This window comes from Anomalospiza imberbis, chromosome 6 (assembly GCF_031753505.1).
Source record: "Anomalospiza imberbis isolate Cuckoo-Finch-1a 21T00152 chromosome 6, ASM3175350v1, whole genome shotgun sequence".
Classification (NCBI taxonomy): domain Eukaryota; kingdom Metazoa; phylum Chordata; class Aves; order Passeriformes; family Viduidae; genus Anomalospiza; species Anomalospiza imberbis.
The window spans coordinates 14,985,943-15,002,928 of record NC_089686.1 but is presented as its reverse complement, the minus strand read 5'-3'; the positions used below and the strand labels follow the sequence as shown (position 1 = coordinate 15,002,928).

General features: G+C 42.3%; 1 protein-coding gene and 1 long non-coding RNA gene across 3 annotated transcripts; one reads left to right on the top strand and one right to left on the bottom strand.

Annotated features, from left to right (window-relative positions):
* Positions 1 to 9,260: 9,260 nt before the first annotated feature.
* On the bottom strand, positions 9,261 to 10,794 carry GSC (goosecoid homeobox). The gene is made up of 3 exons (XM_068192515.1): positions 10,464 to 10,794; positions 9,999 to 10,258; positions 9,261 to 9,586 (listed from the first exon to the last, which is right to left on the bottom strand). The coding sequence occupies exons 1-3, from the start codon at positions 10,792 to 10,794 to the stop codon at positions 9,434 to 9,436; spliced, it is 744 nt and encodes a 247-aa protein (XP_068048616.1). The 3' UTR covers positions 9,261 to 9,433.
* Positions 10,631 to 13,009, top strand: LOC137475328 (uncharacterized). 2 transcript variants are annotated; one of them, XR_010999821.1, is made up of 3 exons: positions 10,631 to 10,748; positions 11,839 to 11,925; positions 12,149 to 13,009. It is a non-coding gene; the product is annotated as an uncharacterized lncRNA (long non-coding RNA). The 2 variants fall into 2 exon arrangements; XR_010999822.1 differs by lacking the exon at positions 10,631 to 10,748 and adding an exon at positions 11,525 to 11,658 and having other exon boundaries at positions 11,757 to 11,925.
* The last annotated feature ends 3,977 nt before the right edge of the window (positions 13,010 to 16,986 follow it).

Below are 16,986 nucleotides of genomic sequence, written 5' to 3'. Positions count from 1 at the left end.
AAAACAGTTGCAAGCTCTCACTTTGAAAAAACCGATGGATTTATATGCTTCTATTCCCCCTTTTCTCTTCCAATGTCGTCTTCTACAGCCTGTGCGCTGTCCCTCCCCTAGAAGTGCAAAATACGACAGAGGGCCAACCTTTTTTTTCCTTGGCATCTCACTCTTCCTCAGATGCCTTCTTGATAAGATCTAAATTGTTTTATCCTTTGTTCAGAATGGATTTTAAATAATATGTCAGAGGGGAAAGTAACCTCTAATTTACAAACTTATCAGCCTACTGCTGATGAGGCAACAGAGGTTAAATTAGGTTGTGTAGCATCTCATTCTCAAGAACCTCTTTGATCTGGTATTACAAATCTATCTAAATATTTTTATTTTCCAACCTAAAACATGTCTCTGTCTGGAGTAAGCAGAGGAAAACACTTGCTCAGAAGAAACTGTGATGGAGAAACAGTACATAGCACTTGGTATCCATGGATATCATATTGAATGGTTTCCATTTTACAGATGGAAACATATCTGGCCCAACTGAGAAAGTAGGCATTCAGAGTTTCTAACAGCAGAACTACAGATCAATTCTCTTCTCTTAGTCCCATGCTAGTGTCCTATCCACCAAACTGTACTACTCAGTCTCAATTTGTGCTGAAAATACTATCAATATTTTTCATTTCAGTCTATAGCTGACCTATCTGAGTGAGGCTTCAGCCTGGAACCTATCCTCTGGGTCTCATGAGTACTTTAAACTCCTCTTTGTTGTTAATAGATTCTACTTAGTATCTGCCAGGTATGGGTTCAAACCTGCTGAGATAGGTTAAGAAGGACCTCAGTCCTTGCAAGTACAATCTGTAAGTCATGCATCATCAGCCATAGCATAACTTTCCATAGATTTTTTCTGCACAAAAGACACTTCCATACCAAAGATGATTCACTTAAATGGAACTCCAGCATTTGATTGTCTCACATGCACAACCATGAGCTATAAGAAAGAAGTAGGGTTTCTAAAAGGGATCAGAAAGCTTTTGTTATGTACAAGTTTAAATTACCTTCACAATTTATGATGCAACAAGAACAGAAGAACTACCAGTAAGAGTTTGTAAAAATAAATAAACCCAAACAAAACCATATGATAGTCTACAAACAACAGTGATTTTCAAGTTTTTTGTTCCAAAAATTAATATCAAATGTATCTCATATTATTTTTTTAAAAAATCTTAACATTTCAGTTGTACAAACATAATTTCAATCAAACCTTAAATGGTTTTAATCCTCAACTAGAACCCTCAAAATCTGTTATTGGCTATATTTGTGGGCCAATTCCTCTCAGCAAGTCACGGCCCCTGATAGATGTACTGAGTTTCCATCTAGTTGACTTGGAAAAGTAGGGAAGTGTGGATCTTGCCTGCTCTTCTCTCTTTTTCATAGAGGGCCAAAAGTCACTAGGCAATGCAGACTGGAAGAGTACTGTTTCCAGTTCATGTGATCTACTTTCAGAGGTGAAGATTAGATTATACTCCCTAGATTTGCTTTCTCCAAAAAATTCTCAGATAGTTTTCTATGAAGGCTGTGTTTCTACTTTGTGCTGATCCAAAAGTTATTTTAAAGAAGCAAATAAATTTATTGATATCAATAGACTGGCTCCAAAGTAGTACCCAAACATCATTAAAATATCCAGTTATTTTTAAGACAACCTAGACAAGAAACTGAGAGAAGAACAGCAAAAATGTACAGAAATTCAAAAGAGACAAATTAACAGACTTCTTTAGACTATTTTTAACATCAAATTTATTATTATTATTTTTCTTTTTTTTTTTTTTTTAATTTTAACCATCTGAGTGAGATCCATATAGCCAATACCAAAATTTTCAGCATGCAATCAAAAAGACTGTGAAGCTGAAATGGAAACTGCTTCTGTTCCTAAGACAGCTACTTCAAAGAGACTGATATTAGAAAGAATGACTCTAGAGCACCTAATGTCCTAGCTCTTAGTGCTCAACATGAATTCTACTTACCTCTTAACTGCAACGTGCCTGGTGACTGAACAGTTTTCCCAGTGATCAGTCAGCCAGAGCATTAAACTGTCATAAGCAATATGGCCATAATCAGTCCCTGTTTCAGTGTTTTTTTCTGATGTCAGAATAATTTAGATGCCCAGATATCTGAAGCAGCTGTGCCAATGAGTATGTGAGCAGAGAAAAACACAGCTGTTTTGCAATTCAGGAACACTGTTCTGGGTTTTCTTAAACATCTGGTAAATCAGATGTTCCTTTAAGGCCAAGAGTGATAGGTATCAAACTTTTATCTTGCCCTTATGCTGGTGGAGAGAAGCTAAACACAGTTTCTGAGAGCCTAATGTCCCCAGTCAAGCCTCATTGCATGGAAAACACCTACTTCTATGTCAAGGAAACACTTGTCAACAATATTACTGCTCACTTAAAGAATGTGTTGTGTTTGTGTAATTATTTCAGTGGAGATGGCTTTTACCTCAGAAGGTATCTCACTGAAACTTTTAACATGAATCCAGATACAAGAGTAAGCTTATTCTATCAACAACAGTACTGACTGCAGTGACTTTAGTGACAGAAACACATTTCTGCCTTTAGACCTGCACCTGTACAAAGGTGGGAAGGGCCACTTTAGCTGAACAAATCTGAGAGGACGGAGAATTTTAAGGAGAGAAATCTTCTCTGGGATTTCTAATGATCCCTTCCTGCATGGTTCTGTCCCATAATCACTGTCCCTTTTAGACCAGGGATTAATGCCCTCTCTTCACTGATCACCTTGCAAAGTAACCACATCCACTGATGTCAGTGGGAAATAATATCAGCTTTAGAAAAAAGTTTCTCATTAATTCACATAAGTTTTGGGTCAGGCTTCCACATCATCCCTTCAACCAGGCTAAAGGAGTCTCCGGTAAGTTTGTTTCACTGTGAAGAGCTGTCTCTATACCATTAGGGCCAACTGAAAGAAAAACACAGTATGTTCTAAAATTGTGCATGATAAACACAGCATAAAACTGTTGAAAAAGTAATATTAAACAAATAAGACCTAGTAACTGATGCAAATAAAGCCTGAGACTTTCTGTATAATGCCAGGAAGCTCCAAATAAAGGGTGTTGGGTTCATGCCCTTCTAAATCATTACAGTTTCCACAGAAAATATCAGCCTCCTTGAGGTTCTTAAGTTAGGGAGATTTATAGTGATAACAACAGCAGTAGTTTATTTGAGGCAGTTAATCAAAATTCTAGCACTTATAAGCCCTCTGTGAACACTACAGATTTAAGAAATTGAACACTAAATATTCAAAAGTAAGCTTGCAATTTACACAAGTACAGTAAATTTCAGTTATGTGTTTCATTATACTGGGTCCTTATTGCTTTTAAGGGGTTTACAACTTGGCTGTAATTATCCACTGTGGGGTTAAATTTGGCATAAAAATAACCCTTTTCCATTTCTATTTCAAAGAAAGTTACTTGCTCTCTGCTGGCACTGCATTCCTTGCACATGCAACACTCAGCAAGAGTTTTTGGGTGTGCAAACAAAGTAGGTTAGGTCTCAGATTTTGTGGCTTTTAAAAATATGTCTTTCAAACCATATTGTACCTTTATTCACTCATCTTCCATTAATCTAGCCTTCAATTTGGGCTCATGGACATAGCAAAAATACATGTAATTTGTTTATGAACCAAGTGAAACTATATATATAATTACATCAACCACGAATGCCTTATTTTCACCAGAAAAGTCAAATCTCCAGCAGGATAACAGGAAAACATGGTGACGGCATTAAAATCCACCAGTGAAAAAATGTCATCACTTCTGCTTCCCCACACTGTGCCAAAGACTTCTTGTGTGTCCCCTGGAGAAAGAGGTACCTCAGCACTTCCAACAGCAAAATGGAGACACCAGTAGTTTCCCACCTCAGGATCACTCTGAAAATTCACAGCTAAGCTCTTTGACAGTTTGCCAAAATCCCCAGATAAGGAAATAAATACAGTTATGGTCAGGTTCTACACTTGTTACACCTTTGAGTCAAGAGGGATGCCAGCCTCAGATGTTCTCATCCTTATGCTCAGCAGCTCATTCCAGCACTGTGGTTTGCAGCTCAGTCTGTGGTGGTTCCCTACAAAACTCATCACTGAACTGACACCATCAGAATCTGGATCTCCATTTCTGGGGCATTTTTGTTTCCAGGAAAAATGCATACTAAGTCTACCATGTCCACAGATGCACCCACCCTGGACAGCAAGGGGAGAAGAAGCTCTGCAGGCAGCCTGTTGAAGGAGATGGTTGAATCCTGAGTAAAGGGGTTCAGTTCACCAAAATTGTCCCTGTTTTCATGGTATAGTGAAGGTGAAAAACCCAACACATGCCATTAAGAAAGCAATCTGCAGTCACTGGGTAGCAAACATTGCCTCAGAAAGGCAATGATTAATTATAATTAATTATAATTATAATTATAATTATAATTATTATAATTATGATGATAATAATAATAAAATAATAATAATTATAATGTTGTTGTTGTTGTTGTTGTTGTGCTTATATAAACAAGTAAATTAAACTCTGGTGGGATTTCAGTGCCTAGAGTTTTGGGGGAAGACTCTTTTTCTGGATACAATGCAAAGGAAAGATTATAAATTCTAGGCTTGCAAATGTGTCTGAGTCTTTGGAGGTATAAACTCCAAATCTCCAAGATAAGCCTGCAAGGAGTAGAAAAGAAATGCAAACACCAGTATTCAGACATCATTTAGAAGACAAAGGAGAAGTAACTTTCAACATTCAACTCTAGGTAATTCTATGCTTTTAACAAGTTTCTTGGACTTTCTCTTGCTCCATTATTGTTCTATTCAGTTGTGCCTTAAGTTTTGCCTTATGTCTTGAGGGATATAAGACATATATATGTGTCTGTATACATACACATGTATCTGTCTTTAGACAACTACTCTATCCTGAATAAAAAAGTATAATAAGTATGATTCCTTTTTTTTTTTTTTTTTCATTTTAAATTTGAATTCTCCAGATACAGGGCTCTGTATTTAAAGTTGTCAGATACTTTACAGAGATATGTCACTTCAAAGTTGCATTAATTTCTTACAATCCAACACCTTGCAGCTATAATTGTTATCCTTGTGTAATAGACTCCAATCAAATCAGGGTAAATGGCAACTCCAGAAAAACAGGGTAATTTTACTAAACTTTTCTGTCTAGGTTTAGTCCAGGCTCACCAGGTCTCTGAAGTAGGAAAGTATAAAGTATAAATGGAATAAAACTCTAAGGGGTCAAAATATAAAACAAAAACTCTTTAGACTTTTGTTCCTTTATGCTACATGGTGTTTAATCCCAGAGAACCAATAAATGCAGATGGAGCACAAAAAATATGAACTCACCTTAATGTTGCATTTTTTATAACTTCCACTAATCCAAATGCTTACTTCACAAGTCATGTGTAAGAAAGAGTTTGCATGGTTTATATTCCCAGGATCCCATTATAGTAAAGCTCAAAAACAGTTCACTCAAGTATCAGTAAAACTGAAAGGTAAAAAAAGTCCAGATTCTCAGCTGATAATAAATCACTTCACGTCAAGCAAAAAAAAATCTGACCTCTGCTTTCCAGCATCACTCATTAAAACAAGAACTACAGAAATAAATATGATAAATAGAGTATTAATAGAAATATAAATTTTTGCTATCTAAAGGCAGGTGGCACAATGAAGTTAGCACATCAGATTACTAAGTCTGCCTCTATACAGAATAAAACTTTTGCATTGGACCCTTACTACAGATTGCTCTCCCTACCATTCCCTTGAAATAGAATTTTGTAACCTAAGCCAGTTTGGTGTCAGAGAGATTTATTTGGTGTATGCTCCTTTTGTGTAATTATTTAGTTATTAGTCCTGTAATGCACAGCATTATCTGGAATAAGCCTGCACTACAGTGGTGAACCTCCAAAGTAGCTTACGTTTCTTCTTATAATCCCCCACTCAACCTAACTCCCTTGTGAGATATGAGAAGAATATTATTCATTCCACAGACAGAAATTTAGAAAGAAAGATGTCCAACATTTCATAGAGAATCAGTAAGACATCAAGAAGCTGAACTCAAGTTGCAAAACCCAGACAGTGCTTCAGTACCATGAACAATACAGCACATTTCAGTCCCATCTAATTTTCTGAGAATGTTTGCCCAAGATACAAGGGTGTAAGTTGCACTGGAGGAGATTCAGACAAAACTGACCAAATATTTTTTTTTTAATTCTCTTTTGATCTCCTTTTTAGACAAATGTTAACAAACAGAACCACAAACAACTCTTTCAAAGCCCCTTTGTTAGAACTGAACCTGCTGGAACATAGCACCTATTCAGGTCCCTTGCTTTGATTTGTTCCTACTGCATGAACAGAAAGAGAAAATAATGAAAGCTGCTACGTGGCATTTGCATTTTGGCATGTAGGAACCCTCCTAAAATAAAAATCCAGACAGGCATCTAGAAGTGGAATATGCCAACAAAACAGCACAAGCGAATGAGAGATCTTCTTATTACAATCCCCCTCATGTTTTCAATAATTTACTTTTCAACTTTCTTGATCCTTTTCATGCAAGCTTCTCATTACTTTTTCACTATCAGCCTTCCATACTGCACAGAATCTCATTTTGTAGGCTAAAAAAGATAGAATGAAACCTTTAGGTTTTCAGCAAACACCACTGAGAAAAAGAATAAGACAGCTACTCCTATTAATGGCACAAACACCATTTTTAGTAAGTAAGGTTAAGCTTTTCGGTCAAGATTAAAATTGTTTTTCAATTGTATTTTAAAGTCATGTTATTAACTTCAGTAGATCTACACCTACTTATAGTAATAACAATAGATTCCTGTGACTGCAAGATTAAGTTTATGATAATAAAGAGTTTATAGAATACTCAAAAATTAATACAGACAAATGTACAATGTTATTTTAAAGAAATCAGAGGTGATTCAATTCCATGAATAGAACTGTGTTTTGGAATACAAAGTTTTGATTCTTACATCACATCCCATGCTTCCACAGAACAAACAGTTCTCAATAAATCCATTAACTGGCATGTTTGGGGATCTGGAGCTTCCATGGGTCACAAGTGGAACCATTCCTCCCTTTGGAAAAGGTCTAAGTTTCTTTAAAGATGTGTACTGTAACTTTAAGTAACTCCTATTGGTAATCAAAAATATTTTTAAATCCCACTTCTTACAAATCCAGATCTAGTTTAACTCCTGCATTTAACTATGCAAGCTAAAATCTTTAATAGTGACTTCCAAAATTATCACCCCACACAAAAAATTGCAAAACAAAACAAAACCTTACCAAGTTCCTATTATGGCAGTAGGGATATTTACACATGGAAGTAACACAAATATACAAGCATTTGTAAAATCTTGGGCAATATTATCCTTAGACCTGGCTTTTATTTGCAAATTAAATATGCATTTTAAAACCTAACAATGACTAAATACAGAGGTGATGACATTAAAAATCCACTCACGGAGACTTCCTGCATATAACATAACAAAACACTTCAAATCTAATTTTCAGCAATTTAAGAACTAATTTTTAGTGCTGTTGTGTTGTAATTCAATATAGTTTACAGAGGTCAAATATGCATCCATAGCAATAGGGTAGAATCTCCAAAATGCAATAACTCCATAAAACCAAACCATCACACGTATCCAAGAAGAATCCATTTGTTTTTACCCTTCCTCCCCTGCTGCTCCTCCTCTTCGAGGAACAAGAGGCTAAATTTCTTCTCTTCAAGACAGCAGTATCTGTGAAACTCTTAGCTCCCTAAAGGACTGGCTCACACAAAACCACGCTGAATTGCTTCCACAGCAGCTGTTCCTACCACTTCATGTGGTGAGAGGTCACTCAGAAAGAGATACCGCGTCTATGTGGAAACATTGACATTAAAAAGCTATCTGAGAGACAGGTACTAAGACTGGCTCTATCACACTAACACCTGCAGTATGCACCATGTTACAACACTCATAAAAACCTGGATATATCACGAACAATAGGAAAAAGGCAAGCAACACAGCAGTTGACCTTTTCTCATGTCACTGGAAGTAATGGTGAACATTTTTGAACAAACAATTTGTCTAAACTAGGCGAGATGAATAGATACAGGTGAGTTTAGGCATTGGCCATAATTAAGAAAAATCAGCTCACTATGACTTAACTTTGAATGAAAGGCACAGCATGAAGTTTTCGGGCCAGAGATCGTCTGAATTGACTTTACGCTTTCAGGTTATTTGTTTTAACTTTATGAACAGTCTTTCAGGCAAGGAGAGAGAAGGGTCTTCCTAAACACAACACCATGGGGAAACTGCTGTGGCTCCTCTCTGAAATGATAAACTCTGAGCTGGAGAGCCACAGGAAAAAAAGCAAAAGGAAAACGAACGTGAATTTTAAAGGGGGAATAGATGTCTCTGCTACGAGGCCCTTGTAGAGGGAAGAGTAAAACGAGACCAGGCTGTCACTGCTTTCGTAATTGCAAAGGTGCTGCCTCAAAGGGCAGAAAACTTCCATTAGTAACTTCCTCTGAAACACCTGAAAAAAGCAGCACACAAGGGCTCGTACTCCCCTTACGCGTAATTCGTCTGATAATGTCTAAAATTTATTAACAACTTTAAACACCGCTAAAGAGAGATGGCTTTCTAAACGAGAGTCGAAGACAAACGTTATGGAAACTCAACAAAGCTCAACCGCAGGGAGACTGGGGAAAGCGCAGGGAGACGGGAGAGAGTTAACAAGTGTGGGGCCGAGCTTTCGCCTGCTGGCGTTTCTCAAGGGCATGGTCGCCGGCGGGCCGGGCCGCGGCGGGGGCAGCCGCGGGCGGGGAACCCGCAGCGCTCCCGGACGGGAGAAGCGCTCGGGCCGCGGCCGGCGAGCGGGGCCGTACTGCCGCGGGCGGCGCCCCGGGAGGAGCAGCGGGGTTCGCTCCCGCCCTGCTCGGGCTCGTACCGGGCTGCCCCCGTACCGGGCTGCCCGGCTGGGCCTCGGCCGCTTCCCTCCGGGGGCGACACCCACCATCGCTCCCCGGCCTGCGGCCAGCGGGGCCCGCCTGCCAGCGCTGTCCTCCGCCGGCTTTCACCCTGTGGTACCGCACCGCGGAACACGGAGCTGCGCCGGCAGGGCCGGCCCTGCTCGCCGGGGAGCTGGGCACCATCGCTCACTGCTCCCTTGTCCCTCTCCGGTCCCTCTCCCCGCGGCGCAGAGTGAACAAACGCGCCGCCATCTACCTGTGCAACACCTCCGCAACACATTTTATTTACACGGAATTAGCTCGGGGCATTGTACGTTATATACAGATATTTTCCCCCTCCAACAAGGCAGATCTTGTGCAAGATTAGTAGCATCCTCTGGAGCGTATCCGACAGTCCACGGGAAATGTCCCCCCCACTTAGAAGTATCAGCTGTCAGAGTCCAAGTCACTCTTCCCGTCCTCTTGTCTCTTCTCCGGTGACGTTTTAGACGCTTTATTCCATTTTTGTGCGTTTTCTGATTCCTCCGAAGACGATCGCTTTTGCCTCCTCCACTTCGCCCGGCGGTTTTTGAACCAAACCTGTTACGTTAAGAAAGTAAATTATTAGAGGGAAAAACAAAAATAAAACTATGCAAACCCGCAGCTGACCTCAGCCCCGCAGGAGCCCTGCTGGGGCCGGTGTGCGGCGGCCGTACTCGGACGGACGGAAGGAGGGAGGCGGGGGAAGCAGCCGCTCGGTTGGGACCGGCCGGGCGCCTTCAGGAGGCACAGCCGCCTGCCGACAATCCCTTGCAGCCCTGTGACAGGCTCGGCCGGCCGTCCCAAGGAAGGGCACTTGGAAATAATAAAAAACTTTCCCTCTGCCCCCGCAAAGCGGTCGCTCTCCCTCCGCTGGCGGAGCCGGGCTGGAGCCGCACCGCGATACATCCGGTTCGGGCGCGTTTGAGTGCGAATGGGAGAGGGTTGAAAAAGGAAAAAGAAAGCAAAATACCTCCACTTTTTCCTCTCTTAAGTGCACCCTTCTGGCCAGCTGTTCCCTCGTACCCACGTCTGGGTATTTCGTTTCCTGGAAGAGGTTTTCCAGCGCTTCCAGCTGCTCGTCAGTGAAGATAGTCCGGTGCCGTCTTTTTCGCCTGCAGTGCAGCTGGTTCAGTAACTGCAGCTCCGTCCGGGACAAAGTGCCCACGTTCATGTAGGGCAACATCTGATGGGGAACAGGGGACATCAGGACTGACCCAGTGCCCTCGTAACCTACGGACAGACAGACGAGTCGACGATAGGCTTTGCATGAGATCGCTGCTTACCCCCACTCCTGTCCCGTCCCGTACCGAAAATGTCCCCTCCCGCCGCCCACCCGCTCTCCTGCGGGCCTCCAGCTCCCCGCCACCCGCTCCGGCCCCGTGGCTGCGGGAACAAAGGGGGCCCGTCCGCCCCGTCCCACGCGGGGCCGCCTTACCTGCGGGGGGGACGCAGGAGCACTGCTGGGCGCCCAGGGGCGGCACGGCCCCGCAGCACGAAGGGCCCACGGGGGACGCCGGCACATGCAGCTGCCCGTAGTAGTAGTTGTTGTAGCCGAGCCGAGATCCAGTGACGGCCGGCGGCAGCGCGGAGGCGGGAGCCACCGCCCGGGAGTAAAATCCGCTGTAGTCGGAGGCGCTGCCGTAGAGCGAGTCCCCGTGGAGGCTGGGGAAGACGACGGGCGCGGCGCTCGGGGGCAGCAGCACCGAGTCCTTGCAGCGAGGTCTGGCCGCCAGGATATTGTCGATGCTGAACATGCTCACAGGCATGCCCCAAACCGTGCGGGGCAGGGCGGCGAGGACCGGCCGGGGGAGGGAGGGAGGAGGGCGGGAGGGAGGGTAGGTGGTGGCTGGGGAGGGGGGGGGAAGAGGCTGGAAGGACACGAAATCGAAACTTTTCGGATAAATTTTAAAAAGGGATCGGAGCGAAAAGAAAAGAGCCTTTTCCAAGGGCAGCTTGCGGGTAGAGTGTGCGTGTGTGTCTGTGCGCGCGTGTGCGGTGTGTGTGCGTGTGCGCAGGATCCACCCCTGGAACTTTCCCCCCTCAACTCTCGCCTGTTTACTAATCTCAACCCAGAGGGCTGCTCAGAGTATAATCCATCTGAACCTCTTCCCTTTTTTATACCCAGGCGACGTCATCCTGGATTTAGTTCCTGGTAATATGCAGATGACAAACAAAACCAGATTTGATTTTTTTTTTCTCCCCTTTTTTGGTGGGGAAGAGGTGGGGGTTACACAAAGGAGTGAAAGCAGCCGGAGTCTGTGTATTGAGAATTAATGAAATTAACGTAATCCTTTCCATTAGTGGGCTTTTTAGAAAGGCCCCAGATTTAGGCTTGATCTCTGCTGCACCGGCTAATTGCCCAGGTTAATCTTATTAATGCCATTGTGTAGAAGTGGTTAGCAGCTCCTAGTCTTGTCTATTATGCACCTACTTTGGTCGTGTTAGTTCACATTAGTGGGTGCGATTTCCTCTGTCTAAGGCTCAGATTCATTATTTATGCTTCGAACTGCTTAAGAAGCACTTAAAAAAAAAAAAATAAACTGCCATATAAACATGAAACGCCCCCCCACTCCAAGTGTTTCTGTAGCAGGATTTGAATCTTGCTCGGAGGACTGAACGGGCATTGAAGAGTATGTGTTTCTCTGATTTTAGGTTTATGCAGTGAAGCAACAACGTCTTCACTGAGTAACTGAACTATTTATTATTATTATTATTATTATTTTCCTAGGTCACCTGGCGGAACAAGGACACATGAATATTGTAAACTTCTCTCTCTCCGTTTTCCTTTTTTTTTCTTCATTTTTTAACAGATTCAGACAGGTATCACTTTTTATTTTTAAAACAAGCCAAGAGACGCAAACATTAAAGACCAATGCCATCTCAAATTCCCGCGTGTGGTAGGTATTCCGATTTGCTTCTGATCTATCTTGGTGCCTGTTTCTTTTCTTTTTAATCTTTAAATATCTAGCTTAGAAAACAAAGCCCATAAAGTTACAATGATGCAGAGAACTTTATATTTTTCATGTTCCGTGAATTTTTAAATGGAGAAATTTTAAATCCCTAAAACTCTTCCTATTAAGAGGTTTGGCTCTCCTGGTAGCTGGCTCTTGTGATTTGCAGAATACTTCGTCTGTCACGACTGTCCCTGGGAATCCACAGGAGGTGAACTGAATAAGATTAGACTATTTACCCCATCAACTCTCCATCAAAGAAGGTAGGAAATTGTACGCATGAAATGAAAACAAGCCATTAGAGTCCGTTTACGAGGAACACATTATTTTTCCTCAACAAAGAATATCCTCGTTAGCGCTTACTCGCACTTTATCTTTAGCCTTCCTTTCCTCGATATTCCAGGATTTAAAACCGCACCTGAGAATGATCTCAAACGTATTTATAGCGAAAGACTTGTATAAGCGTTAAAAAAAAAGAATGCCAAAACTAAGTTCTCGCTTTATTGATACATCGCAATGTGATTAATTGGCTGCATCGGTTTTTACTTCAATTTATCTGCCTAACCACTTCTTTACGCCTTTGGCATTTAGACCTGAACTTCGTGCAAGTTTTTCAAATTTGATGGAAAGTGAAACTATTTGACAGAGGGTTCGGCGGGTTTTTGGTTAGATTTGGGATTTTTTTTTCTGTTGATGTTTTGAGAGTTTTCTTTATTTTTTGTTTGTTTGTGGGTGGGCTTGGAGAGGGAGTTTCGGTTTGTTGGGGTTTTTTGGTCAGTAATTCCCTGAGTGCAGCTGGTCATGCTGCATGCAGAGCAGCGCCTGCTTAATGCCGCCATCGGGATGCTCCTCCACGTCCTCAGCGTCTCTGCAGCAATGCGCCGCAGCATCCCTCCGGTGGCCTGTGCACCCCGGCGGGGAGCGGGGCTCCGGGCGAGCGGGGCTCGGGGTCCCCGGGAGAGCCAGGCCTGAGGGGAAGCCGGCAGCGGGGGCACGGCCCGCTCTAGCTCCGGCCCGGAGAGGAGCATCCCGCGGGCGCCCTGGGCGCTCGGGGCCGTCGCTGGGGAAGGGCGCTGCGCGGCCGCGGGAGGCGGGCGGCGGGCACAGCGCTCAGCCCGGGACTGCCGCCCCTCGGGAACAAACTGGGTGACCCCCAGAGCCCCGCTTCCTGCGGGGGCTCGCAGATGGGAATACCCTCGGTGGGGACACCCGCCGCCGGGGCCGACTTCTCGCGTGTTTAGCATCACTTGCGTCAGGGCTTCATCTCCGTGCCTGTCCGGCTTCTCCCAGGTGAAAGCAGCACCGCAGAACACGAGTGGGTACCGGAGGAGCCGCGGCGCTGGCGGAGCACACACCGCCCGGGCCCGCCGGGCGCTCGGCTTCCCAAAGAGTTTTTGCTCTCCTGACGGATGATCCACCATGCTACAACGCTTACCTTTATTCCTAATTTAGAAATTATATTTTCCAAATAACTTTGTCCCCCCAGTGGGGAAGGATTCTTTTCTTTTGTTTTGTTTTAGTCTGAGTTGTTTTGCCATGAAACCCCTGGTTTTGATACCCGCTTCGCAAAACCTGCTCTCGGAGTTTCTCATTTCCCATGCGCTCTTCGCTAACCTGGCAAACGGAAAATTGTGTTAAACAAACAATCAGTTGTCACACAATGTCGGGGTGAAATTGTAATAACAAATGAAACACAAGCAAATTGTGCTGCATAGTGTTGCTAAGCAATTGTTTGTTATGGGAGGGTGGTCACAGCATGGGTTGAAAGAGGGATCTAAAGAGGAGCATAGCACTGGGCAGAGCAAGCTGTTAGGTATGAAATACAGTAAACACGGCGCTGATTTTCAATATTATTACCGAAACACGATTTCATACAAAGCAATCACCATACACAAGTCTATGAAAATGCGCTTGTTGAGAAATCGGACTTTTATATATATATATATATATATATATATATTAAAGACTAATTCCGGGGATGCAAAACGCACCCATCGCCTTCCCGGCGGAGTCTTTGATCGGCCGGAGCGGCACCGGGACTGCCGGCCGGGAGGGGCCCGGGGCGCCGAACCCCAGCCCGGCCGGCCGGGGCTTGCCGCGGGCAGCAGGTCCCGGCTGCGGCTCCCGCCCCACGCGAGGGGCAACGAGGGGTGAACCAGGGGTTTGTGGGATGACCGGCGGCGAAACGGCTCTTCGCGGCACATCTCTCACTTATAAATGCTATCACCCTACAGCGTTCCCCACGTTTGTTTCAAATTGATTGCATCATTGCTTCACCAGGAAAAAAAAAAAGTATAAAAGTCATACAATGCGGAATTACCGTAATTTGTTCCCAGAATAAACTTATCTTGAACTGATTAGGGGAGTCAGTCATTTGAAAACGAGGCAGAAACGGGGCTGGGTATTTTTCTGAAAGCTTCCCTCTAACAATATCAGCTTCTAAAGTTTTCATTCATATAAACTTTATTAATGAAGATCTTTTATTTAAATGTCAAGAGGATTTGAAATTTAGAGTAAATTATGAAGAATGCATGTCTTGCCAAGTCATGGGTCAAATGCATTTGTGAAAAACTGCTAAAAGAGCATATGGTTTTGAATTTTTCTACAATGACTAGTGTTTAAATAAATTGCTTGTACTGCTTAACTTCATGTATAATTTTGACAGAAATTGGCCTATAGCCTTTTGATATGTAAACATTTCAGGCTTTTATGCGGTATAAAAAGACACTTGCTTTTTGGGATCAGCTAAAGCAGTCACCCTGTAATTCAGAAAACTGGCACCTAACGTTACATTCTTGCTGCATTTCAACTTTCAAGTGGCAGCATAAAGGGGGGAAGGAAAAGGGACATTTCAAAAGCAATTGGAATTAAAATCTGCGAATGAGGTGGGAATGTGCCACTCACTGTCTGATTGAAATGGATAAACCTTAGCACTAAGAGAATTCTCAGTCTTGTTTTCTAAAAAACAACACAGGAATCAGTGAAAACAGTCTTCAACGTAGCACAGACCTGACTCGCATGTCAAATTAATGCCTTAAAACAAAGTCTGTCTAAAGTACAAATAGGTGTGATGAAGAAAACCCAGATATCCCTTCTGAATTCTGCCAGCTGTTTCTCTTGTACAAACTATCTTGGGCTGTAAAAATTGAAACAGACTTTTATACATGGAATATTGCATACAATGTATATAAATATACCACTACCCTTTGAAATACCACTTAGCTAGCTTCATGTTCACTTGCATTTCACCAGTTCTTAAGTCTTTTGCAGTTTTTGCTCCAGTAAACATTTCATTGACTTCAATTAGTGTTTTGTTTTGGTGATGTGCTTTGGTTTTTTGTTTTGGGGGTTTTTTGGTGTGTGGTTTTGTGTGGTTTGAGTTGTATTTTTTTTTTTTTTTTTTTGAGTCGTATTTTTGTATCTTGTGAAGAGGAGACTAGAATGTGCTAAGGGCTTCAGGATACAGCCCATAAAAGTAGTGGAGTCACTCAGTTTTAAGTCTGCTTAAACTAAAATGATTTTGTACATATATAAATCCACCAAGCTACTGAATAAATTCATTTATTACTAATATATCTGTCTCACATAAATAAACCTCCTAATGTTGATTAGATGGATAAGCCTAGCACAGTGCTAGACAGAACAGGACCTGGATAGTTGCCTGGTGCCAGACAGCTCAATATGTTTATTTCCTGTGTGCTTTAGCGGGGACTAAGCTGAAGTTGGAAAAAGGTTTAAATGAACTATATAATTTCAATCTGTTACTGTAGTAACATTTGTATTTATTGTATATGTCAGTTAGTCATACACAGAGTTCTCAAGATACACTACCCCCTTTGTTAGTGGTCAGAGGTGATTTTTTTTCAGAATTGTAACGAGTCAACATAGACAAATTCTGTTATAGACAAATCAGATGCTGTAGCAATTTAAAAGCTGGTACAGATTCAGTCTGATTTGATATAAGCTAGTGAAGAAAGTAAAATCTTTTGTAAGTTTCCATGAATTTGAACAAAGGCCAATGAGATTTTTTTGCAGGTTTCATATGTATTCCAACTAACAGCAGATTTGGCAAATGAGGATATACAACATTAATGACTCAGCAAGAAAAAGACTTTTCGTCTTAACAGAGAAATCCACATCTAAACTGAGCAGATTGTTGCAAAGAAAAATCTTTTGAAATAGTGCATCTTTGCAAGAGAACAGTGGGAATACACTTTGGGTCCTTGGCTGCAATGGCAGGAGTCAACAGGAGGATGCCTTGTTACTTGGAAGTTTTGTTTTCCATCAAAAGAAGTTTGAGTGAGATACTTCACTCAAAGATACTGTGATCAAAACCATTTAAGCTCAGGAAAGTGGGATGATCTGGACATCTACATTAAGAAAAAATTTATTCCAAGGGATGTGCTGGAGACGCACACGTAATGGGTCTATTGTACACACATGACTGACCCAGGTTTACAAAGTGGTTCTTAATCACAGTACAGCCAGCAGCCAAAATTTCTTCTGGAAACTGAACATACTGTAGCAGTGTGCTTACCAGCTTCAAGACAAGATGACTTCACTCTAACCTGTTAGTACTTTAATTTTTCTTTGTAAGGATGAGCTAACTGTAATTCCCCTTGTTATACATACAGTCACACATAATGGAGGAGAGAGAGATATGTGTATCTGTTCCCTACAAACACTGTGCATAAGTTGTGCTCATTATGCTATTAGATCATTTTCTATGCCAGGGTTTGTACTATTATAAGCCAAAGGACCATTTTCCTGACTGATAAACATAAACCAAACTAAGAGTTCTGTTGTTCATTTACCTTTTTCCAATAACTGAACAAAATTTTTGGATCATCATGTACCACATTGGATTTTAAACCATAACAGCTCCTGAGCACACACAGCTACAAATCAATGGGAATTGTATGTGGTCAGCATTTATCATTCCACCCAGGCATTATTACATTGGCTAAAGGTCTTCTCTGTAATATAAACTGTACATACATAATGCCA